At 36.7% G+C, this 27,826-nt stretch overlaps 1 protein-coding gene across 2 annotated transcripts in view; it reads left to right on the top strand.

Moving 5' to 3' along the window:
* The window catches only part of scarb2b (scavenger receptor class B, member 2b), a 43,351-nt gene that overhangs the window by 3,756 nt on the left and 11,769 nt on the right, over positions 1–27,826 (top strand). For both annotated transcript variants that reach the window (XM_039648714.2, XM_039648715.2), the window contains exons 2-7: positions 6,057–6,217; positions 10,861–11,008; positions 12,374–12,568; positions 13,587–13,678; positions 13,759–13,878; positions 20,930–21,108. In XM_039648714.2, the coding sequence (XP_039504648.2) occupies positions 6,057–6,217; positions 10,861–11,008; positions 12,374–12,568; positions 13,587–13,678; positions 13,759–13,878; positions 20,930–21,108 (895 nt within the window). The remainder of the gene's footprint in view (positions 1–6,056; positions 6,218–10,860; positions 11,009–12,373; positions 12,569–13,586; positions 13,679–13,758; positions 13,879–20,929; positions 21,109–27,826) is intronic.

The raw sequence follows: 27,826 nt of genomic DNA, 5'->3' as shown, positions 1-27,826 counted from the left end.
TTCTTGTCAAAATTTTAAGGAAACTTCATTTCAAAAAGGTCCAATCCGGTTATATATAGAAATCTAGGGTTCTTGACTAAATTTAAAGAAACTTTATTCCAAAAAGGTCCAATGTGGTTCTATATTGAAATCTAGGGTTCTTGTCAAAATTTTAAAGAAACTTTATTCCAAAAAAGTCCAATGCGGTTCTATATTGAATATACGTAGGGTTCTTGACAAAATTTTAAGGAAACTTCATTTCAAAAAGGTTCAATGTGGTTATACAGTGGTATGAATAAGTTTTGGCACCCATGCTAATTTTGCCTAAAAAGAGGAATAAAAAATCATCTTTTGGATATTGATCTTAATGCCTTAATTAGAAAAATGAGGAAAACTCCAACCTTTAAGGACACCAATTTTCTTTGTGAATGAATAATGTATCATAAATAAATAAATGTTTTTCCTTAAAATACAGGGTGCATAAGTCATGGCACCCCTATGTTAAATTCCTATAGAGTCAGGCAGATTTTTATTTTTAAAAGCCAGTTATTTCATGGATCCAGGATAATATGCATCCTGATAAAGTTCCCTTGGCCTTTGGAATTAAAATATCCCCACATCATCACACACCATTCCACCACACCTAGAGATTGGCATGGTTTTAAATTCAGTTAGCCTAATAGCTGGTTTGATTTGACAGATGAACTTATGGAAAGTACCCCATGCCAAACTCTAGGTGTGGTGAATGGTGTGTGATGATGTGGGGATATTTTAATTCCAAAGGCCAAGGGAATTTTATCAGGATGCATATTATCCTGGATCCATGAAATAACTGGCTTTTAAAAATAAACATCTGCCTGACTCTATGGGAATTTAACATAGGGGTGCCCTGACTTATGCACCCTGTATTTTAAGGAAAAACATTTATTTATTTATGATACATTATTCATTCACAAAGAAAATTGGTGTCCTTAAAGGTTGGAATTTTCCTCATTTTTCTAATTAAGGCATTAAGATCAATATCCAAAAGATGATTTTTTTATTCCTCTTTTTAGGCAACTTTAGCATGGGTGCCAAAACTTATTCATGCCACTGTATGTAGCACTCTATAGGGTTCTTGACTAAATTTAAAGAAACTTTATTCCAAAAAGGTTCAATACTGTTCTGTATTGAAATCTAGGGTTCTTGACTAAATTTAAAGATACTTTATTCCAAAAAGGTCCAATGCGGTTCTATACAGAACTGTAGGATTCTTGACTCAATTTCAAAGAGCCTTTATCCTCATCATAGAATGGTAACCCCTAAAAGGTTCTACATGTGAAGCGCCTGATTAAACCCTTTGCGCCACTGTTATTGCTGTTTTTAATTAGTTAGAAAAGCAATGAATTTATCATCACATATATTATGAACAATTTTTAGGCTACGCTCGCCTGTGTTCTTGGCGTCAGTTTGTCTGATCTCATTCCGTCAGTTCTACAGAGAGTCAAACACAATCCACAAAGTATATAGTAGAGTACAGGCCTGAGGAGGAGAACAGCAGTGGTTTGTTCCCCACTTCCGCCTGTTAAGAACACTCACTGTAGTTAGTGGTGTTTGTCGTGTCAGCACCGAAACATCTGAGCTGAAGTGTTTTTCCTGTACTTTACTATGCAGATACAGTAAGTATGATTAGTTGCATTTTCTAATCTGCATTCTGTTTTCCCTGCTGGCACCATACAATCACTTCTACTATAGAGTTTTCCTTGTTTATTTCATGAAATGCTTTCGATCGCAGAAGGGAAATGAGAAATCGTGTCGATAGCAGAGTAAAGTATGCACTCAAATGTTTGGGGTCAGTAAGATAAAAAAATAAATAATAATAATACTTGTATTCATCAACGCATTAAATGAATCCAAATTGACAGTGGAGACATTTGCAATGTTATGAAATATTCCTAGTTCAAATAAATGCTGTTGAACATTCTTTTTAATCAAAGAATCCTGAAAAATAAAATACATCACAATAATCATCATATTAGAGTGATTTGGGAAGGATCATGTGACACTGAAGACTGTAGTAATGATGCTGAAAATTCAGCTTTGATCACAGGAATAAATTACACTTTACTATAGTTTCAGCTGATTAACATTATTTGTAATAATATTTTTTTTATAATTTTTACTGTATTTTTGATCAAATAAATGCAGCTTTGGTGAGCAGAAGAGAGTTCTTATTCTAACAGTAGTGTATATATATATTTAAATAAGTATGATTCTTTGGATTTTGAAGCTGGATTTTGACATAATAAAAATACTCTTTTGGCCATTGAAAGTGTGTTAAATAGCAGTGAAGCTTAGATTAGTATAAATGTATCATTGTTCTGGACAAATACTTCAGCGTTTTTTCTAGAGCTCAGGGCTGGTGGAGTTTAACATGAGAAAAGACGTGAAGAAAAGAAATGTTCAGGAATGAGTATTAGCTCATGGTCATGTGATCTCTGTGTGTGTGTGTGTGTGTGTGTGTTAATGAGGGGGTCATTCAGTCCAGCATTGTGTCTGTGTGTCTGTGAGAGTTTCAGTAGTTTAATAGAAACTCGTTGTGCTAAATAAACTCTTAATGCACGTTTGCTGAAGGTTAGTCAGTTGGATGTGGTTTAGATGTGGAATGCTCTGGCCGTCTGATCAGATTGTGTAGTGTTGTCGTTGCTGGACACATCATTTAGTCCTTTATATCAACCATTTTGAGATTATCCGCCCATAACTGTGCTTGCTTGCCCAATTAACCGAAGTGTCAGCATATATCAGCAGATTTCCTGATGAACCTGATATGATTACAGTCGGTCTCCATAATGATGAATCATAACATTCAGAGATTCACAGTGAGGCAGTGGAGGTTTATGACAGGTCGTTTGACAAGCATTATATAGATAATTAAAATTATTGTTAATCGTATGCAGCCCAACTGTTTCCAACATTGATACTAATCATAAATGTTTATTAGCATCAAATCATTATAATAGAGTGAATTGTGAAGGATCATGTGACACTGAAGACTGGAGTAATGATGCTGAAAATTCAGCTTTGATCACAGGAGTAAATTACACTTTAATATATATTCACATAGAAAACAGATGGTTTAAATTGTAATACTATTTCAAAATTTTTACTGTATTTTTGATCAAACAAATGCAGGCTTGGTGAGCCTTAACATAAAAAAAGAATTATTTTTTCCAAACGCTTGACAGGTACTGTAGTTATTAGAAATACACACAAACACAGTTTAACATAATTATTGTGATTGTCCAATTAAAATCAAGTATACATTGCATTTACTTTTCAACTTTTTAAAATAACTTATTTGATTATTGTTATTATTATTATTATAAAGTGTTGAATTAAGTGTCAGTTCTGTTTTCCAATCCAGTGTCCCTATTTGTAGAGGTGTGAATGGGCGTTAATGGGGGTGGGGGTGGATGTGTCGAAGTCGTCCATTCCCGAGGATGAGTCGATGCGGCGCTGCGCACGCTGTTGCAATTACAATAAGCCAAGCCAAATGAGATCTTGCCGTTTTTGCTCACCCAACTTGTCATTTTTGCCGCGCTCGTAAGGCTTTTACTCCACGTGAGCACGCGCTCTGATCGGTAAAGGTGCACAGACCTCTCCCAATCATCTCCTGTAGAAGCAGCCTCCAATCGCACCACTCCGCCTCCGTTTCCTTTGAGCTGATATTATTTATTTATTTATAGTTATAAACTCTTTGATGATTACTGCTTTATTTTTAAAGTTATGGGTAAGAATCGTGTAAAAAAATCTCTAATTTTGGGGATGGATTCCGGGAAATCTCCCTTGTTTTCAATGTTCAATGTTGACAGCTATGCAATAGAAACGCTTGCTCGGGCGTAGGGGCTGTAACGTTACCTCTGAATGAGTAGTCAGTGAGAATTCTCGCTAGTCCTCGGCCTCAGGTTTTTGGGGTTGGATTGAAAGAGAGTGAGATAGAGAGAGTGAGTGAGTGAGTGAGTGAGTGAGTGAGTGAGTGAGTGAGTGAGAGAGAGAGAGAGAGTGTATGTGAGTCAGAGTGGGTTAGTGAGTAAGAGAAAGTGAGTGAGAGAGTGAGTGAGAGAGAGTGTATGTGTGAGTGAAAGAGTGAGTGAGAGAGAGAGAGAGAAAGTGAGTGAGAGTGTGTGTGAGTAAGAGAGTGAGATAGTGTGTGTGAGAGAGTGAGATAGTGAATGAGTAAGAGAGTGAGAGAGTAAGTGTGAGAGTGAGATAGTGAGTGAATGAGTGAGTGAGTAAGTAAGTGAGAGAGTAAGTGTGTGAGAGTCTGTGTGTGAAAGCGAGGGCTCTATCTTGCACCCGGCGTAAATGACTTTATACACTGACGCATTTATCATTCTTATTTTGCACGAGTGAGAGAGTGAGTGAGTGTATGTATGTGTGAGTGAGTAAGTGAGAGTGTATGTGTGAGTGATAGGGTGAGAAAGTGAGTGAGTGAGAGAGAGAGTGTGTGTGTGAGTGAGAGAGTGTGTGTGTGTGTGAGTGTGTGTGTGAGAGAGAGAGAGTGAGAAGAGAGAGTGTGAAAGAGAGAGAGAGAGAGTGTGTGTCTTGTGCTGAGTCACTATAATGCTGGTTTCTGGGTCTGTGTTGTTTGTGATCTCTGGCCTGTTTTCTGGCAAACGGGAAGGGATCAATGTCTCAGCGCTCCTCGAGGGTCCAATCACTCGTTGTACAGGCTGGGTCGAGGTTATCTGAGTGTTGCATTTGACCCAGTGCTGGACGGGGGGGATTCAGATGGTCTGGTTACAGAGTATCTAATAATTACAGTCATGGTTGAATATCTTTCATAGCACTTGTGATACGTCATATTTCTGCTGGTTCTATGGCAAACGGATGAGAATGAACTTCATCAGTATTTGAGGAATTTAGAAATGTTACATTTGAGTAAGCAACAATGTTGTGCATTCGGTCAGGTGACACCCGTCCTAAATACGGTATCCCACAATGCAGTGTGCTCAACTTGACCTTCTCTTTTCAGTGTGATGAATGCCATAACATGATTTGTAGAACAACAGGACAATTTACTGTAGCATGTTATGTTTTTAATGTTATAAAAATAGCATAAAGAATAGCAAAACATAACATAGTAGAACAAAACATGTCATGTTTTTGTTTTTTATTTTGGAAAATAACATAAAAAAGATAACATTTTTTCCTTTTATGTTATGTTTTATATTTTACAACATATCATGAACAGAGTTTTGTGTGAGAGGGTATGTGTGAAAGTGAATCACACAACATACATGGTTCCTTGCCACTGTTGCCTTGTTTTTTTGTTATAAAACAACATAACACAGCGAAATATACTGTAACTAATTATAATTTTGTTATTTTTTTTGTTATAAAAATATCAGAAAACTATGGAAACTTGTTTCGCCACAGAATGAAAAATAAAAAAGGTAATTTGTGACCTTTTATCTCACAATTCTTACTTTTTTTTCTCACGATTGCAAGTTTACATCTCGCAATTCTGACTTTATTTCTCAGAATGTCGCGATATAAAGTCAGAATTGCCTGATATAAAGTCGCAATTGCAGGTTATAAAGTCATAATTACGAGATATAAAGTCAGAGTAGTCGAAAATGTGTGTTGTAAAGTCAGAATTGTGAGATATAAACTATTCTGAGGGGGAAAAAGTTAGTCTTTTTTTTCTTTAGAATTGGCCTGATAACTCGCAATTGTGACTTTATTTCTCACAATTCTGATTTCATATCTCGCAATTGCGGAATTTAAAATATGAAATATACAGAATTTAGACTTTAACTCACAATTGTGTGATATGAAGTCAGAATTGACTATTGAATTACTAATTGATTTTTTTTTTTTATTCAGTGGCGGAAACAAGCTTCCATAGAAAAACATTACACACAACAACATGTTATGTTGTTGTTTATTTTAGAAAACAACACCAAAAATGATTTTGGAAAACAACATAAAAATAACATGTTTTGCATTTTACAACATATAACATAGCAAAACATAGCATCTTATGTTTTATGTAATGTTATTATTTAGATATATTGTGCGTTTTGTGTGTTCAGGAGATCACGCTGACAGAAGGCAGTAAAGTTTTTGCCACATGGAAGAATCCTCCGCCTCCAGTCTTCATGCAGTTCTTCTTCTTCAACGTCACCAACCCTGACGCCTTCCTGACGGGAGAAGCCAAACCTCGCCTCACTGAGATGGGGCCGTACACCTACAGGTACGTCACATGGTTTCATCTAATCAGCAAATCCATGCGTTTCTGTCCTAACCAGCCACACATAAGTGGCAGGGCATTGTTTTTGGTCACATTGTTGGTTGTTTGCAATTGCACTGGGAAGCTCCGCCCACAGTGAGACCTAATCGGTCCAAAATCCCACTCTAAAAAACTGCATAACATGTTTTATGTTGTTTTATGTTTTGTTTAATGTTGTTATGTTATGTTGTGAAGCTCCACCAACAATGAGACCTCATTGGTCAAAAATCCCACTCTAAACAACTGCATAACATACTATGTTATGTTTAATGTTATTACTTAATATTACTTTAACTTATCAATAATTTAAGCAGATTCAACTCAATTTTTTAAGTCGATTTAAAATAATTTAAGTTGAAATGACTTGCCAGATTATACTTAAAAATAGAAACTGAACTTAAGTTTTAAGTTTATACTGTAGGTGGAAGTTTTTTACAGGTTAAAATATAACATGTTATGTTCTGGTGTTATGCAGAGTTTTTATGCTATGTTTTTTTTTTTTTAAGACAGAATAAGTAGTTTAATACCCATAATGAAATACTGAGAAAACAATGCATAGTTGCAATTATGGTGAGACGTGTTCAGAAATGCATAAACACACAGAATCGAGCGAGCGCATGTGTCTCGGTTTGCTTTGGCCATGTGACAGAGACAGAGTGAGATCATTCTTCATGATCATTTGGCTTGTGATGAAGCTCAGTAACACAGTGCTGACGGTCAGATCCGAGTCCGCTGCGGATCTCAGCACAAATCTGGAGATGCTGTTCAATCTTAAAACACTCACAGCGAAAGTCCAGCGTAAGCTATTCACAGTTTCCTGAGTCCTTTGGCGTTGGGAATATCAGGCCAGCCATCTAATCAGTTTTAACCAGCTTGAATTCATTAACATTCCAGCATTTTATTGTTCCGTAATTAACGAAAGAGAATAAAACTAACAAAAGCTCATAATGTAGCCTGCAGTTGCATCGTAAAACGGCTGCTATCTGAAGTTATTGCTGTGCTACTGCTAATATATATCACCGCACACCTGATCTCGCAAATTACTCCCTCTGCATTATGTAAACTTTTTAACTTGTGTTTTTAGCATCAATCTCAATCCCAATTTCAATTTAGAATTAAATGATATGTATGTATATATAAATATAATATTCATTAATGTAATGTATATATATATATATATAATATTCATTAATGTAATAAAATAATCACAATATATACTTTATATCCCATTTATATATTATATAAATTTGATTTATAAAAAAATTATATATATATATATACTAATGACTGCATAAATATGTATATATATATATATATATATATATATATATAAAGATTAATTTATATTTGATAAACATTTACAGACATTTTTATGTATATTTTTATGTATATATTACACATAATTATTTTATAAAATGTAGTAATTTATTGTAATATAATATAATATAGCAACATATAATTTTATATTATAATATAAATATATAATCAATATATTTGTTATATTAAAATATTTGAATATATATATTTAACTAATTGTTAACATTACATTTGATATACAGTGAGGAAAATAAGTATTTGAACACCCTGGTATTTTGCAATTTCTCTCACTTAGAAATCATGGAGGGGTCTGAAATTGTATTCAGTGCATGTGCACTGTGAGAGACAATCTATAAAATAAATGAAAAAATCCAGAAATCAAAATGTATGATTTTTTAACTATGTATTTGTATGATACAGCTGCAAATAAGGATTTGAACACCTGAGAAAATCAATGTTAATAATTGGTACAGTAGCCACCACCCCCAGGCTTCACAGTTGGTGTTCTTGGGATGGTACTCATCATTCTTTTTCCTCCAAACACGGTTTGTGGAATTATGACCAAAAAGTCCTATTTTGCTCTCATCTGACCACATGACTTTCTCCCGACTTCTCTGAATCATCCAAATGGTCATTGACAAACTTAAGACGGGCCTTGACATGTGCTGGTTTAAGCTGTGGAACCTTCTGTGCCATGCATGATTTCAAACCATGACGTCTTACCAACAGTAACCTTGGAAATGTTTGTACCAGCTCTCTTCAGGTCATTGACCAGCTCCTCTTGTGTAGTTCTGGGCTGATTTCTCACCTTTCTTAGGGTCATTGAGACCCCACGAGGTGAGATCTTGCATGGAGCTGCAGTCTGAGGGAGATTTACAGTCTTTTTTAGCTTCTTCCATTTTCTAATCACCAAGCTGCTTGGCAATTTCCCCGTAGCCCTTTCCAGCCTTGTGGAGGTTACAATTTTGTCTCTAGTGTCTTTGGACAGCTCTTTGGTCTTGGCCATGGTCTAATAATAAATGGAGGTGGTCAGGTGGACATTTTAAAGGCAGACTAACAGGTATTTGCGGGTCAGAATTCTAGCTGATAGACAGGTGTTCAAAATCAAATACTTATTTGCAGCTGTCTCATACAAATAAATAGTTAAAAAAATCATACATTGTGATTTCTGGATTATTTATTTATTTATTTTTTAGATTATGTCTCTTACAGTGGACATGCACCTACGATGACAGTTTCAGACCCCTCCATGAATTCTCAGTGAGAGACCATAGCAAAATAGCAGGGTGTCCAAATACTTATTTTCCTCACTGTACAAAATATAAATTGTCCATAATTTATTTGATTAAATAAATACAGAAAAAAAAACATTTAGAATTATTTTATAAAATGTACTGTTACTATTAGGGGTTGGGTATCGTTTGAATTTGAACGATTCTGATTCCGATTCCGATTCCTTGTTTTGATTCCGGTTCCTAACGATTCTCGATTGCGATTCTTTTAAGAGGCGGGGTCAAAAAAGTTTAGCTAACCTTGCTAACCAATGGTCTTTCTGAAGGAAATAATCCTTTTTGAAGGAAATACTCCTTTTGTCACAAATTTTGCATTTTGCCGAGATTTCGTTATTTTTAGAAAAGTGAAGCCACACTTTGGACCGCCGACGTAAGGTACTCATGTTCGACTCGCGCGCTTATGCCAACACTTCCGGTAGACGCTTCTTCTTTGGTGTTGTTCAGCGGTTTCTTCTTCCGCTCGGCGGACTGTGAATATCGAAACTAGGAATCGAAATTTTAACTTTTGAACGATTCCGGGAAAAATGAAAAGTTAGTCCCGGTTCCAATCGATACTCGATTCTCGATACCCAACCCTAGCTACTATATTGTATTATAATATAATATAGTAACATGCAATTTAACAAAATATGGTATAATATATATTTAATATTAATTTATACAATTACTATATATATATACAGTATATATATATATATATATATGTATATATTAATTGTATAAATTAATATTAAATATATTATATTATACCATATTTTATTAAATTGCATAAATAAATATTCATTTTATATATATATATATATATATATATATATATATATATAAAATGAATATTTATATACAGGTTAATAACTCTCAAGTTCACTTCTGTCTTTTCTGAAGAATTGTGAATATGCATCTTCAACTCTGAGTGCCAGTGAACAGTTTATGAGCAGTCACAGTTACGCCTGCAGGACTTCACGGCACACCTTAAACAAATATCAAAGTCTGTATCCGTTAACTGAACTAGAGCCGACACTGACTCCAGCGCTGTCCGAGGCAGTACGGGACGCTCTGTTTGCCTTGAACTTGGGCAATCCAGAGCAAACACATTCCAGCAGGGATCGATCTGACCTGAACCTGAGCCATGGACAATGAATCATGAATAATTTAATTTTACTCCACATCCTGTACTTATAGATAATGTTTGCTGCCCTACAATCTTCATTTGCATTATACAGCCGTTTTATGGGTTTCATTCTCACGGCCCTTTGCACGCTGAGTGCGGAACTTCATATGCATGTTTTCGTATTCGTCATTCAGTGGCTCTGAACTGTTAAATCATCTCTCAAAATACCCCACATTTTCTGCTATTGTAGTCATGTGAAAAGTTGTGATAAGAGGAAAATATACTCTTTAATTCTTTGATACATATTTAAAGTATGATTACAGTTTGAATAAGGAGGCTTTTTTTAATTTAATTTGTTAATACATTCCTAAGTGCATGTTTTCTTGCAAAAAGCCCATTTTCTCAGAGGTCCTTAAAGAATTGGAAAATTACTTTTCTATTCAATCTAGTACTAATGGAAAAGCCAAGACTGTTCATATATTTAAAATCTTTGAATAATGCAAATGTGGTTTTTAAATATTTTTTTTGTTGTTGTTATTTTTGTTTCCTTTGCTCCCCTGACTCCAAAGTGTATGTCTTGTTATTTAAAGCATAATATATTTATATACACAGTATATATACTGTATATATATATACTGTACACACACAAAAAAACAGTATATACCGTTTTTCTTCGAAAAACGCAGACAATCTAACCCAGTTAAAAAAAAATGATGACAGACAAAAGTTTCGGAGGTTTCGGAGTTTTGGAGACACAACATTAGGGTTATATTTATTTATTACGTGTGAATAGTTCAGAAGAGGATGTGGACCTTCATTGTGTTTCATCAGCTCTTCATTCTCATAATGCCTCTAAAAGTCAGTCTAATTGGATATAATGCTGTTTTCAGAGAGTACAGGCCCAAACACAACGTGTCGTTTGTGGAGAACGGGACGAAGGTCGCCGCTTATACACCCAAATATTTCGTCTTTGTGCGTGAGAAGTCTGTGGGAGACCCGAGTGTGGATATGGTGACGACCGTGAACATCCCAGCAGTGGTGAGAACAGAGAACAGAGTGAAAGCTCATGAGAACATGGGTAACCTTCATCCTTCCCTCGGGTCATTTTGACCTGGAAAATATTTGTGAAATTTTGGTTAAAATTGAATGTTCATCAGAGTGGGTCCAAGATACCAGGACTTTTCTTGCAATTGAACCACAAACACACATAAACACACACACACACACACACAAAATGTAATGGATTCCAGGGGTTTTGTGGTTGAAATTTAAAAAAAAGTAACAAATCCTTCTCTCACGGGTCAATTTGACCCCCTTTGGCATCAATGGAATGCGTGTAATGCTTCAGTACACATAGAAAAACCTAAAAATGCTCAACATTCAAACTAAAAATTCTAAAACTTTACCAAAAAATGACTGTATGACTGTATAATGTGTATCTGAATGGACACTGAAAAGAACTGACTTTAGGACCCAGCGGAACAGCTCCTCTGCTCCATATAGAGATATAAGCTCATCTAGAGTCATGAAATATCATGTGTTATTATTATTTTCCACAAGATAAAACAGTTATTTTGAATTTATGTTTAACCCTAAAACCGTATTCTGGATAAATGTGGGCAAAATAGTTTTGATTTATTTTTAATTTTTTAATACTTCCCTTGATCTGAGTGGTACAAGACTTGGCTACTTTTCCTAAGTTTGCCTCCTGAACACACACCATTTTTTTGACTCCCTCCTTAAAAAACCCCCTCCTTAATCTTGTATTTGGGTCAAAAATGGGCACCGATAGAAATGAATGGGAAAAACTGTAATTTAGAGCATTCTAAAATAAGCCAAAATAAGAGACCAGCAAAGTCACTTCATCTCTAGGTTTTAGCTCTAAGAACTTATTGGAATGATATTTTAATGTAGTTAAAAAAGTAAAAAAAGAAAAATAAATAAACCTACAGTAATTAATTTACATAGAAATAATTTACAGAGAAACATATGGTACTTTTTGAAGTAAATAAATTCAAAAATACCCCCGAAATAAAAAAAACCCCCACCATAAATAGATAGACAAAACTTTATCAAAGACAGTGATATAACATAATAAATATAAGTTAGGATCACACCTGAGTCCTCTGTGTCCACATTTGTCCACATTTACAGGATTAAGGGCTATAAAGTGAATACGGTTTGAGGGTTAAAGAATGTGAGGAATGTGCTTAAATTACTATTTATTTGTTATTTATTGATCAAATCTAATAATTGAAAGGTAATAAAAATGAAATAAAATAAGCTTTCTGGACTAAAAAAAAAATAGGTATAATTTTAGGGCTTCCGCAAGGGAAGGATGAAGCTAGTTAAAGTTTGTTTTTCTCGCTGGTCTGATTCTCACGTTCTGGTTTCCTCACACAGGCCGTGATGAATCGGATCAAAGGCATGGGGTTCTGGGTGTCCTCGGGCATCTCCATTTACATGGGCACCATCGGCACCACCATGTTCATGACACACACTGTGGACGAGCTGCTGTGGGGCTTCAAAGACCCGTTGCTCACTCGCCTGCGCACCATAAAGCCTGACACCGACGAGAACTTCGGCCTCATGCTCAATGTGAGTCTCAAACATCTGATACATCACACACACCTCACTCACCCTTGCACTGCACTTTATTCAAATGTTTATATTGTTATTTATGTTAATTATGCGTATATTGAACAGTTATACTGCCACGTAACAAAGACGTGCACCTACGAATTTCACTGTTGGTGCACTTGTGTGTACGATGTGTGACTATAAAGAGAATAAGAAATCTGCAGGAACATGTGACCGAGCAAACACACACACACCAGAGACACACGTCCTCAAAACACAGCAGCGGCTCACTGTTCTCCTGTTATAATGAAGTTTGTAAAGCTAACCATCCTTGGGTTGCTTTGATTGCTTCGGCTTTATTCATAGTGTTACATTTAAATATATTTTAAAATATTGTGTATATATATATATATATATATATATTACTATATTGTATTACAATATTGATACTATTATATAAATTAGTAACATGTATATTTATATTTTATAATATAATATAATTAATAATATAATATAGAAGCATAATATAATTTATATATATTATATATAATATTTTATAAAATAATAATTATATTATATTTACTATATTAAAATATGTTTAAAAATAATATTACAATACATTTTGTAATGTCAATAGATCATGAAAAACTGAATGACAACATATTTTTGAAGTAAATTGATCATTTAACCACATACATTTCAGTTCGACTGAATAGTTTTGTCCTAAAAAAACCAGTAAAATAATGTATTATATCTTTAATTAAACCTTCGTTAATTCTAACATTTTTTTAAAAAAAATTATTAGAATTTTGTTAGAAGAATCAGTGATTTTGTTGTTACTCGATATGAAAAAAATCTGTAAGAACTTTTGAACTATATAACTATTTTCCTTAAAATAGCAAATATTTTTTTCATTTCCACATGCTGTCGCACAAGTAATCTTAACTGTGGAGCTCTTTGGTGTTAATCATTTTAAACATCGTTAAACTTGTTGTGAGAGCATTGTTAATATTCTATATTGTCGTTGTGTTTTCAGAAGAACGGCAGTGATGACGGAGAGTTTGTGTATCACACCGGAGAGCAGAACTACCTGGACTTCGGACGCATTTACACCTGGAAGGGACAAAAGTAAAGCCCCATTGTGCTGGATACTGTATTTGAGGAGGCGCTGCAGTGCCGGTGTTTGACTTCATGTGCTTCTGTCTCAGGATGCTGTCCTTCTGGAAGACCAACCAGAGTAACATGATCAACGGCTCCGACGGCAGCGGCTTTCACACGTTCCTGACCAAAGAAGAGCGACTGAACGTCTTCACTCCCGACCTCTGCAGGTCACATGATCACACATACGCACCCCTGACCTCTGGAGGTCACATGATCACACACACACTCACACACAAGACCACATGTTGTTCCAAACCTGTATGAGTTTCCTCCAAAACAACAAAAACTGAACAAAAAAATAAGATATTTAGAAGAATGTCAGTAACCGAATGGTTTCTGGTCCCCATTCACTTCCATAGTGTTCTTTCTTCCATACTATGGAAGTCGATGTCGTCCATCAACTCTCTGCTTACTGACATTCTTCAAAATATCTCCTTTTGTGTTCATTCAGGTTTGGAACAATGGGCGAGTAAATGATGACAGGATTTTGTTTTTTGGTGAACTATCCCTTTAACATTAGTTAACCACCGTAGTTAACATGAACTAAGAATGAACGATACTTCTACAGCATTTATTAATCTCACTTAATATTCATTTCAACATTTGCTAATACAAAATCAAAGGCTGTGCTTGTTAACATCAGCCAATGCACTGTAAACTAACATGAACAAACAATGAACATCTGTATTTTTAAAGGAGTAGTTCACTTTTAAAAAAAAACCTTTGCTGATCATTTACTCACCCCCATGTCATCCAAGATGTCCATGTCTTTCTTTCTTCAGTCGAAAAGAAAGTAAGGTTTTTGATGAAAACCTTTCAGGATTTTTCTCCATATAATGGACTTCATTGGGAACCAAATGGTTCAAGGTCCAAAAGACAGTTTAAGTGCAAACTGCAAACTGTTGAAAGGGCTTTAAACGATTTCAGATGATGAATAAAGCGAAACGATCACTCATTAAAAAGGTTAAAGTTTTATAAGCTCAAATGCTGGCCTTGCTCTGTTCTGTGATGTGCGTTCGTGAATCTCCTGTTCAAACTCGTTAATCAAAATGAACAAATCGTGTCATTTGGTTCATTCAACGAACAAAATGATGGAGTTGACTCTGGAAAAGATTCGTTCATTTTGATGAATGAGTTAGAATAGGAGAGTCACGAACGCGCATCACAGAACAGAGCGAGGCGACCTGAGCTTATAAAACGTAAACTTTTTTTTTTTTTTTTAAAGGAGTGATCGTTTCGCTTGATAAGACCCTTATTCATCGTCTGGAATTGTTTAAAGCCCTTTCAACAGTTTGCAGTTTTCACTGAAACTGTCTTTTGGACCTTCAACTGTTTGGTTCCCAGTAAAGTGCATTATATATAGAAAAATCCTGGAATGTTTTCATCAAAAACCTTAATTTCTTTTCGACTAAAGAAAGAATGACATGGACATCTTGGATGACATGGGGCTGAGTAAATTTTCAGCAAAAGTTTTTTTTTTTTAAAGTGAACTACTCCTTTAACAAAGATTAATAAATACTGTACTCATTGTTAGTTCATGTTAGTAAATACATTTACATTAATGCTTTATGATTTGTGAGCGTTCACGTCGATCTTATGTAATTTGTTAAGAGTATGAGCCTCTGAGCAGGATGAGGTCATGCAGATGAGGATGATGATGATGTTGTTGTTGTGATGTTTGTGTGTGATTGTTCTCTATGCTGGACAGTTGTTGGCAGCACATCACATGCGTGCGGTTATTATAGTCTCAGTAAACCACGAGCCATCCGGACCTCCAGAACATGCCGTAATGTGATGGAGAGAGCATCTGTTCAAGACATTTCATGAGAACTTCCTGGAAATTCCTCACATGTTTCCAATGAGCTGCTTGACTCGCTCGACCAGACACCGACTGTCCTGAGGCGTATTTACATTTAGACATGGTTTCTATTGCTTATTATGGGATATTACTACAAGAGATATTTGAGGTACATCAGACTATTATTATTATTAATTAGTATGATTATTATTTATTAAATATTTCCACTAGAAAAATATTAAGTAAATGAAATTATTCATTATTATTATTATTTATGGAATATTTCTATGAGAAAAAATTGAAATAAATTATATTTCTATAAGAGATATTTGAGGTAAATCAAACATATTATTATTATTATTGTTAATTAGTATGATTATGATTAATTAAATATTTCTACTAGAGAAATAATTAGTAAATTAAATTATTATTATTATTAAAATAAATTAAATAAATTAGGATTATGCATGGGGTATTTCCATAAGAGAAATATAAAGTCAAATATTATTATTATTTATTGAATATTTCTGCAAGAGAAATATAAACTATTATTAATATAATTTATGGAATATTTGTACAAGAGAAATATGAAGCATTGTCATTATAATTATTATTATTTAAATATTTTCATACATTGAATCACAATGTCTTTGCTGAGATGTCTTTTTAAAGAAGGTTTAGCTGTTTATGAAATAGGATCAAGGCTGAATAGCTTGTTTTGTATAATTATAGGTTTGTACACAATAAAAGTCAAAGTAATGATTTAGTGTACGTGTTGCTGGATGAACAGCACAAGATATGTTTGAAAATCAGCCAAATGTCTGAGACTCCCTTTTAAAATTCACAATATGAGGAAATTACACTTTATGTCTGTCATTATTCCTCTCGACCTCTCCTCCAATAATGAGAGTTCTCATGAAACTGAAGCAAAGGTCCGAACCTCCTGTGTTCCTGACCCGACTCCATCTGGAAATACAACTTTACTCTCATTCCATGTAATATCACTGCAATATCATTACAGAAATGTACGTCTGATGGGATTTTACAATATGATTGCAGTTTTAAGAAAGAGAATGAATTGCTCCAGCGCTCACAGCTTTACACATGCAAATCAAATTTTTTCTTATTTGTTACTTTTACTTTTTTAATTAATTTAAAGTAATAGGGTTTTCAATTTCTTAACTTTTACAATAAATAATGTCATAAAATGAAATTATTTATGCATATTTGCATATGTAAATGATATACATTTAATGCATTATCATTTATTTATTCACAATTACATATAATATATAATTTATTTATTTAACATTTACGTTTTAAAAAATATATATTTAAAGTAATGTTTTCCATTTTTAATTTCCCCTTTGTATGTTTGTTTTTAAATCTTTTTTACCTGTTCCTTCACTTTTTTAATTAAATGTGTAGATCATAATAATATAACTTAATACTTTTTTTCATAAAATGTAAAACAGATGGTAATAATAATATAATAAAATCTAATATAATAAAATAATATTAATAAAATAAAAATAGTAATAATAATATAATAAAATAATAAAATCTGTTATTAATTAATTAATTAATTCATTCATTCAGGAAATGCTTTCCTATTTTTAATTTCTCCTCTGTGAGTTTAAAAATTTATAAACTTTAAATTTATAAACTTTATATAATGCATTATAATTTATTTATTTATTTAACATTTATGTATTATATATTATTTTATATAACCTATTATCAATTGTTTGTCTCTCTCATTCAACATTTTAAGTGTGTTCAGAGTAATGTGGATCAGTTTTATTTCAGATCAATTTTTTTTTTTTGCTTTTACCATTAACATTTTTGTTTTGAAAAAATAATTGAATGAGCAGCCTATATAATGTATCAGCAATTTATTATGTATAAAACATTAATTTATAATTTCCACTCTGTATATTTGTCTTTTACGTTTTTTTTTTTAGATAAAACAACTTCATAAATACAAAGACTTAATAATTAAATTGTATTATGAAATATATCTTCCATTAATTCAGAGTAATGCCACTTAGCTGATGATGTATGACGAGTGACTCTTATTTTACTTCTCCATATGTGTCACCCTTGACCTCCTGCGGACCCCTGTGTCTATTTCCAACGCGATCTCTGACCCGATCCGCCCATCTTTGTTCGGTGCAGAGAGATCTCCATCAGTCTTGGCGTGAGCCGCCACGCACACATGGTTTAGCGAGTATGGACTCCAGTCTGGCGTGATTTCAAGCCACTTTTAACCCAGTTGCTCATTCGCCGCGGAGTCTCGGGTTATTGTACTGGCGGGAACAGCTGTCCTTGTTCTTGTCCTTTTCCACTGACTCCTCACCTGGATTTAAAGGGAAAGGCGTTTGTCTGTACGGCATGTGTAACCTTTGTACATAATTTAATCAGGCGGGCCGTCTGGAAAACTCATTTCCCCAGCTCAAAACAAACGGCCATGAGCACATAATGAGATTGCGGTTTGTTTCCTAATGCTTCCTTTAAAAGGAACTCTTAGTAAACACTTGGGGTTATCTGGGGTCAGGGTCAGCAAAATAAGCAATCTGACATTCGGTGCAACCTGTGTCTTTTACTTAGAATACACACAAATGTAATTTACGTATTTTAGTTTGTCAAGAGATTTAGGGCTCTATCTTGCACCCGGCACAAATGACTTTATACACCAACGCATGTCTCATTCCTATTTTGCACCCGCGCAAAGCGTGTTTTTTAATACCAAAAAAACACGCGATTTTTAATATCGCCGTTATAATAACAATCCGCCATGCAACATATGTGCACCTGCTCTTATGTTGGATGGCGCTCTGGGCTGCGTTTCCCGTACAATGATGTAGTTCGCTGATTCACTACCATAGTACGATGCATCGTTGGAAAAATCAACTAGTTACGACTGTTTCCCGAAACCCACTGTCGCAAAGTATCGTTCAACCACGTTGGTGTCACGACACACACAGGAGAGAGACAGCAGATCCAATTGCAGTAAGATGTTCTTTTAATAGGGTAATCCATAAATCATAATCCAGTCCAGGCATGGGTCAAAATCCTATAAGGCAATTCAAATACAAAACAAAAACAAGAACAGAAAAATACTAGAACCAACCTAGAAATCACAACAGAAGTGTGTGACAAATTACAACGACTCCGTACACATACTAACACAGACAGGGAATATATACACATATCTAACAAGACTAACACAGAACAGCTGGGAACAATGATTACGGGGAACAGCTGAGTGCAATGAACTGATGAGTGACAGTCACAGACAGAATGCTGGGAAATGCAGTTCCAGAAGTACATGACACCGAGGGGAAGGAGGACATCTAGTGGACAAACAAGGGAACACAACCAGACACTGTGACATAACCCCCCCTCTACGGAGTGGCTACCAGACACTCCACGACAACAACTACAACACAATCACAAGAGTTCAGGAGGGAGGTGGAACGGTGGAGGATCAGGGGGAGGGATGGTGGGCCAGGTCCGTGAAGGGAGACAGGAACAAGAGGTGAGGGCTTAATCAGGGACCAGAGCAAAACAGAGAGTCTATAGGGCAGCCAGGGCGATGAAGACCCCTCGGTCCCCTCGGGTGGCCAGGGCGGTGAAGACCCCTTGGGTGGCCAGGGCGGTGAAGACCCCTCGGGTGGCCAGGGCGGTGAAGACCCCTCGGGTGGCCAGGGCGGTGAAGACCCCTTGGGTGGCCAGGGCGGTGAAGACCCCTCGGGTGGCCAGGGCGGTGAAGACCCCTCGGGTGGCCAGGGCGGTGAAGACCCCTCGGGTGGCCAGGGCGGTGAAGACCCCTCGGGTGGCCATGGCGGTGAAGACCCTTCGGGTGGCCATGGCGGTGAAGACCCCTCGGGTGGCCAGGGCGGTGAAGACCCCTCGGGTGGCCAGGGCGGTGAAGACCCTTCGGGTGGCCAGGGCGGTGAAGACCCCTCGGGTGGCCAGGGCGGTGAAGACCCCTTGGGTGGCCAGGGCGGTGAAGACCCCTCGGGTGGCCAGGGCGGTGAAGACCCCTCGGGTGGCCAGGGCGGTGAAGACCCCTCGGGTGGCCATGGCGGTGAAGACCCTTCGGGTGGCCATGGCGGTGAAGACCCCTCGGGTGGCCAGGGCGGTGAAGACCCCTCGGGTGGCCAGGGCGGTGAAGACCCTTCGGGTGGCCAGGGCGGTGAAGACCCCTCGGGTGGCCAGGGCGGTGAAGACCCCTCGGGTGGCCAGGGCGGTGAAGACCCCTCGGGTGGCCAGGGCGGTGAAGACCCTTCGGGTGGCCAGGGCGGTGAAGACCCTTCGGGTGGCCAGGGCGGTGAAGACCCCTCGGGTGGCCATGGCGGTGAAGACCCCTCGGGTGGCCAGGGCGGTGAAGACCCTTCGGGTGGCCAGGGCGGTGAAGACCCCTCGCGTGGCCATGGCGGTGAAAACCCTTCGGGTGGCCATGGCGGTGAAGACCCCTCGGGTGGCCAGGGCGGTGAAGACCCCTCGGGTGGCCAGGGCGGTGAAGACCCCTCGGGTGGCCATGGCGGTGAAGACCCCTCGGGTGGCCAGGGCGGTGAAGACCCCTCCGGTGGCCAGGGCGGTGAAAACCCCTCGGGTGGCCAGGGCGGTGAAGACCCCTCGGGTGGCCAGGGCGGTGGCACCTTGAGATTGGCATGGTTTTACTTCAGTTAGCCTAATAGCTGGTTTGATTTGCATTGACAGATGATCTTATGGAAAGTACCCCATGCCAATCTCTAGGTGTGGTGGAATGTGTGTGATGATGTGGGGATATTTTAATTCCAAAGGCCAAGGGAACTTTATCAGGATGCATATTATCCTGGATCCATGAAATAACTGGCTTTTAAAAATAAAAATCTGCCTGGCTCTATGGGAATTTAACATAGGGGTGCCCTGACTTATGCACCCTGTATTTTAAGGAAAAACATTTATTTATTTATGATACATTATTCATTCACAAAGAAAATTGGTGTCCTTAAAGGTTGGACTTTTCCTCATTTTTCTAATTAAGGCATTAAGATCAACATCCAAAAGAGGATTTTTTATTCCTCTTTTTAGGCAACTTTAGCATGGGTGCCAAAACTTATTCATACCACTGTAAAAAAATCTGGGAGTTGTGAAAAATATGATACACCAGATGAGAAGTTTATCATCTTTTTACTCTTTTAATGTATTTTATCACTGTTTTAATTTTCCTTGCTTTTATTTTGTGATTATTTTAATTCCTCTCTGTAAAGCAGGCACTTTGCATTGCCGTAGTGTATGAAATGTGCTGCATAAATAAACTAGCCTTGATCAGGAAATACAGAGGAAATGCTCTATTGTTGGCGCATTGCAATGAGCCGTATCTGATCATCTGGAGATGACAGTGCTGATGTTGTGTCTCTGGTGCGCAGGTCGATCCACATGCGCTTCGAGAAGGAGGTGGAGGTGAAGGGCATCCCAGCGTACCGCTTCACTCCTCCTCGAGCCGTGCTCGCCAGCGGGAAGAACAACCCGGAGAACGAGGGCTTCTGCCTCACGCCCAATAAGTGCCTGGACGACGGCGTGCTGGACGTGTCTGCGTGCCGCAAAGGTGCAGAACCATTACACACATTTAACTCATAGAAGTAATTACTAAAATAAGTCATTTCATTTAATTGTATTATTTACTAATTGCTTATTGTCTCTTGTGCTTTAAACCAAATATATATATATATCCATATTTATACACCTTGGTTTTTTTTAGGTTTTTGAAAGAGTCTCACCAACGCTGCATTTATTTGATCAAAAATACAGTAAAAATTATGAAATTTATTAGAATTTATAACAGCTGTTTTCTATGTGTATTATACTAAAGTGTAATTTATTCCTGTGTTAAAGCTGAATTTTCAGCATAATTACTCCAGTCTTCAGTGTCACATTCAGAAATCACGTATATGATGATCTGGGGCCTCATGTATAAAACTTTGCGCAGATTTCATCCCTAAAGTGTGCGTACGCACATAAGGCAGAATTTGCGTACGCACAAAAGTTTTCAGATTTATAAAAGAACTGCGCAGAATTCACTTTATAAATCCCAGTCAGCGGGAGATTGTGCGCACGTGCGTCTCCTCCCCGAAATAACCATATATGGAGATTACAACGCCTATAAATATGCATATCCTCATCTGCATATCATTTGCATATGATTATTCATTCACGTGATACCAAGTTTAACGGTACAAGACGTTAGGAAAATATGAAATGCGGATGTGCCGTCACATTATTACAAAGTCGTTTTTTTTTTTTTTTTTTTTTGTAGCCTATAACCTTGCCTTGTTTTTGAATGAATTAATCAAATACTGTTAAATACATTTCAGAGAAAGTTTTTCTCAATCTTTTCCACTGGCCAAGTAGTATTTTTAATTGATTTATATTTTAATGGAAACAGATAGACATGGTTGTGCATTATTTGCACGAAACAATTTATTTAAACTGTTATTGTGAATATGGACTGTATTTATGATTTGGACTCACAATGAAGATTTACGGTTTTACTCCATCTGCCGTTAGATTATAGGTTATATGTGCGTCAGTTTCACTAAACGGCCCAACGCGCGTGCTGGCGCGGTCATTTAAGTAGGGATGGATGTTTTCTTCAAGTGATGATAGGTTTGTGAAATTATATTTGTATTATCTTTCTGTAGATGTATAATTTTCTTTAGATTCTCTGTCTAATAGTAAGCAAAAAGACATTTAACTCCAGCTCACCATCGGTGTCGCCAAAACACATACTCTTCTAAAAGAGTGCGTACGCACGGTCAAAAGCATCCATACGGTGCGCACTTATTTACGCCAAGTTTATTTTTTATAAATCCCGATATGCGCGTGGAAAATGCGTATGCATATTTCTATGGCCATTTTGTGCGTACGCAACGTTTATACATGAGGACCCTGATGCTTATTTCTGATTATCATCAATGTTGAAATGAGTTTTTGATGCTTAACATTTTGTGGAAATCGGGATAGAATTCAAACATTGTGGTAAGTTTTAAAAAAAAGAGAGCGAAAATAATTCTTTTATTCTTATACAATGCATTAAATTGCATTTAAATATTTAATAAATGCTTTAATACATTTGAAAAAAATGAATGAATGCTGTTCTTTAAACTTTCTTTTCATCTAAAAATTCTGAAATAAGCATCACTGTTTACACAAAAAATGTTCAACATTGATAATAATCATAAATGTTTCTTGATTATCAGATCTTCATATTAGAGTCATTTCTGAAGGATCATGCGACACTGAAGACTGGAGTAATGATGCTGAAAATTCAGCTTTGATCACAGGAATAAATTACACTTTACTATATATTCACTTAGAAAACAGATGATTTACACTGGAATATTTTTTTTCACAATTTTGCTTTTTTTTTACTGCATGTTTCATCAAATAAATGAGCAGAAGAGACTATCCAAACGTCTGACCGGTACTGTACAGTATATAAAGCTTTAGACAGATGAAAAGTGCATTCTTGTATTAATTACTAAAATAGTTTAATGTACTGTTCTGAGTTTTTTACTCGTTTTTTTAGGCAGTTTCATCCTGTCTGTCGTGAAACGAGTTGTGCTCAAACATTTTTCTGAATAAGTTTTAGCATGCTTAAGTCACTTCTGGGTATTTTGATCCATAGAGTAAAGTGAAACACACACACACACACACACACAGATCCTGCTGACCTTCCTCTCAGATCTGTGTTTGTGTTTTATAGTTCTGTCATGCTGTGCTCATGTGTGCTTCAGCAGAAGCATTACTGTGGTGCATTCGAGCACTCGCATTTCACAGGTGTGTGAAATAGCCTAACTGAACACACACACACTCTCTCTCTCTCTTTCTCTTACACACAAACACACACACCCACACACACTTATATATATATATATATATATATATATACAGTATACATATATATACATATATATATATATATATATATATATATATATTCTAAAGATAACGGATATAGAATAGAAGATAAAGTGTTAGTATTAATGGATTAAGTATTGCATGTTGCTTATGGATCACGCACAAGCACTCATACGCTCACACACCTACAGAGAGAGTGTGTTGTCAAACACGAGGGCTGGAAAACTCTCACCTCTGTCCCAGTAACACAGGAGTTGTGTTCCCCTTGAGTGTTCAGAACAGAGGCGGCGGTAAACCCATCTGTGTTACTCACTCACATTGTCAAGGTCAGAGCTCACAGTGTTTTCTTGAAACAAGGTTCCTCCATTCTTTAACGTCACGACAGGATGAACATCCACTACATCTCACGGGGGTCGTCTAATAGTTAAGACAATGTGAGGAGGAGGAGACGTCATTTCTGCTGTTAGAACACACACACACACAACATAATAACTTCTCCTTTGTCTGACAAGGTCAATGACCTTTGAATGAAGAAAACATGAAAAGCAGTATCTGGTATTCAGTGCCAAATGTTTCTTTGTTTATTCATTGGTTTGTTTAATTTCAGTGAGTGGTAATTTTAATCCTTACATATAATCAGGACTTAAAGGGATAGTTCACTTTGAAATTGATTTTTGATATGTTTTAGCTTACCTCAAGGGCATCCAAGATGTAGGTGTCTTTGTTTCCACAGTATTTTCAATTTTGACATTTTTCAGTCGAAACCGTTGTTGTCTGTCAGTCATATAATGCAGGTATGGGGGTCCACGTCAAAGAGCATGCACAGAGAAGTCCAAATTAAACATGATTTAAAGGGTTAGTTCACCCAAAAATGAAAATTCTGTCAGTATTTACTAGGGATGCACCGAAATGAAAATTCTTGGCCGAAACCGAAAACCGAAAAAGAGGAAACCAAGGCCGAAAACCGAAAACCGAAACACCGAAAGAAATTATGCCAATTATTAGTATCATTGCATTTATGGCTATGAATTTGTACAAACTTTACTAATATCAAGGCATTGCAATTGCATAAATTAATATAACATTTTCAAAGAATAAATCAATTACAAATTATGCAAATATTTATTTAGCACAATGCACAGCATAAAATAAAATTCAAACTAAAATGTTTAACTTGACCCCACTCATGTGTACACTAAATAATAATCTAATGGCCTGCAGAAAGGTTTTAAAATGAAATGTTCTCTCAAAAACAAAGCCGAGCGCATCACATTAGCACCCAGTTTGCATGTCTAAATTAGTTACATTTTAAAAATTTAGCATACAATAGCATAAAAAGCCTTTTTAAATGAACAATGGTCCATGTTTAATATAAATGTACATGAAACTTAATGAAACATGTTTAGTGAATGTAGAAAATATTTAAGAGAGCATTAATTTAGTTCTATACATGTTCCCATATACATATTTTTTTGTAATGTCACAAGTAATAATCTCAGGGTTTACTGGGTTTTACATGATTATTTTTGTATTGTGGTGGAATACTAAAAAATAAACATTGTCATGTATTTATCTGTCTTCTTCTCACCGATTCCTGATGGTTAGAGGACAGTTACTTGAGTCGTCCCCTGTCGTTTCAAGGAATAGTATAACGGAGAGCGCGTCAAATATAAACGCCTCGACCGTTTGGAGCGGTGCGCGCGCTGTTTGTGGAGACTCGCGCTGCCTTGTTTACTTTCGCCTGCCTCCGCAGCGCGAGTCTTATTTATAATTTTTAATTGTTTCATCCACCTATATCTGCTCTAAACAATGCGCGCCGCCATGACGACGAGTCCGGATGCGAGCGGGTCAAGAGCGGTGCGCGCGCTGTCTGTGGAGACTCGCGCTGCCTTGTTTATACTTTCGCCTACCTCCGCAGCGCGAGTCTCCACAGACAGCGCGCGCACCGCTCTTGACCCGCTCGCATCCGGACTCGTCGTCATGGCGGCGCGTATTGTTTAGAGCAGATATAGGTGGATAAACAAGGTTTCCGTCTCATCGCGGGTTCAGATACACTGAAATATGTCCACACCACAGACATGTTGCTTCAGACAAGCACGTGCAGGTCGCGGTGTCTGTTTGCGTCATCACAACATTTCGGCCGTATTGTTTCGGTGATAAAAGTCTTTCGGCCGAAAACCGAAAATGCACTTTTGGGCCATTTTCGGCCGAAAATTTTCGGCGGCCGAATATTCGGTGCATCCCTAGTATTTACTCACCCTCATGTTGTTCCAAACCCGTAAGACCTTCGTTCATCTTCGGAACACAAATTAAGATATTTAAGATATTAAGATCGCTCCTGCATACAGTCCTTGAGGGACTGGCTCTTGCTGTCCCCGAAAAGTCATTAAAGACATCGTTAAAATAGTCCAAGTGACTACAGGGGCTCAATCTTAAGTTTATCAAACGACGAGAACACTTTTGTGCGCAAAAAAAACAACAAAAATAACGACTTTATTTCAACTATTCACTTCCTTCTCCATGAGCCTGTAAGTCAGTTAACGTAGTGTGATTGCGTAGAGCTACGTCACACGTAGGGCTCACTATTGGCCGACGCTGGTCATGTGTGTGTGATGCGTGTGACGTACAATAACGGAAGCTTACGCTATTAAACTAGTAACCTGACTCGCGCAGAGGGAGAAATAAACGAATAGTTGAAATAAAGTCGTTATTTTTGTTGTTTTTTTTGCGCACAAAAGTGTTCTCGTCGTTTGATAAACTTAAGATTGAGCCCCTGTAGTCACTTGGACTATTTTAACCATGTCTTTAATGACTTTTCGAGGACAGCAAGAGCCAGTCCCTCAAGAAGCCTACGGACTGTATGCAGGAGCGATCTTAATATCTTAAATATCTTAATTTGTGTTCCGAAGATGAACGAAGGTCTTACGGGGTTGGAACAACATGAGGGTGAGTAAATACTGACAGAATTTTCATTTTTGGGTGAACTAACCCTTTAATGACTCGTAAATGTAAGTACACATTGATGGCCTAAGACACGAAACGAGTGGTTTGTGTGAGAAAACAAACAGTATTTATATCGTTTTTGCCTCTTGTTAACAGCCATGTCCAACTGATCTGAATCAGATGTCCAACTGAACCGAACTGAACCGCGTCCAACGTTCCGCCGGAAGTGATCGCTTATGCGTCTACGTCACTCAGTGTTTACACAGAGATTTCGGAAGTTTTACCTTTCCCCCTGAAGATCTAAACATATTTAGATATACGGGAAACCGCAATGGAAGACGATTTCGATATATCTAAATATGTTTAGTGAAAGGTAAATCTTCCGAAATCTCTGTGTAAACACTGAGTGACGTTCACGTGTAAGCGATTGCTTCCGGCGGAACATTGAACATGTTCAGTTCGGTTCAGTTAGACATCTGATTCAGATCAGTTGGACATGGCTGTTAACAAGAGGTAAAAACTATATAAATACTGTTCGTTTTTTCACACAAACCGCTCGTTTCGTGTCTTAGGCCATCAATGTGTATTTACATTTACGAGTCATTAAATCATGTTTAATTTGGACTTCTCTGTGCTTGCTCTTTGACTTGGACCCCCATACCTGCATTATATGACTGACAGACAACAACACCGGTTTGACCGAAAAATGTCAAAATTGAAAATACTATGGAAACAAAGACACCTACATCTTGGATGCCCTTGAGGTAAGCTAAAACATATCAAAAATTAATTTCAAAGTGAACTATCCCTTTAAAACTACCTTTTTCTCCATTCCAGTTTCGATTCCACAGCTACAACTACTAGCCTAACTAATATAAATTTTAAACATTATTAAAGACAAAACTATTCAAAACAGGAGTTTTCAGGAGGTGACATTAAATCAAGTTATCAAACGTAAAATAACTCTGAATAGTCTTCACTGTATAAATTAAACATATTAACTTATTAAAGTTTCAAAAGATATTCAGTCAAGAGCAGTGAGTGATTTCCTTGTCTTTTGTTGTTTAACATTTAAACAAAAACAGAAATATTAGGCTGCCGTCACTTTAAGACTGACACATGCGTTGTCTTCCTCTTCTGTTTATATTCAATTCTTAAAGGAATAGTTCACTTCAGAATACAATTTTTGCTTAAAATTCATCATTTTCTAAAAAAAAATATATACATTTTTATACTTTTTAACCACAAATGTACGTAATCATAGATTGAAATCAATCATTGAAAGGTCATGCATGTTCCGGTTCATAAATGTAGGTTTCATAATCTAATTTTCTCCTCCAACTTCAAAATCATGTGACATCATTGTTTTATCTTTTATTTTGTATTTAGTCTTTGCACATTCGCTTTGTAAACACTAGGTCTTTTTCCACATACGTCACGCTTGACCTTTCAACGTAATTGCG

Source organism: Pimephales promelas, chromosome 19 (assembly GCF_988280905.1).
Source record: "Pimephales promelas chromosome 19, fPimPro1.hap1.1, whole genome shotgun sequence".
Lineage (NCBI taxonomy): Eukaryota > Metazoa > Chordata > Actinopteri > Cypriniformes > Leuciscidae > Pimephales > Pimephales promelas.
The sequence above is the reverse complement of the archived record's forward strand: the minus strand, read 5'-3'. Positions and strand labels throughout refer to the sequence as shown.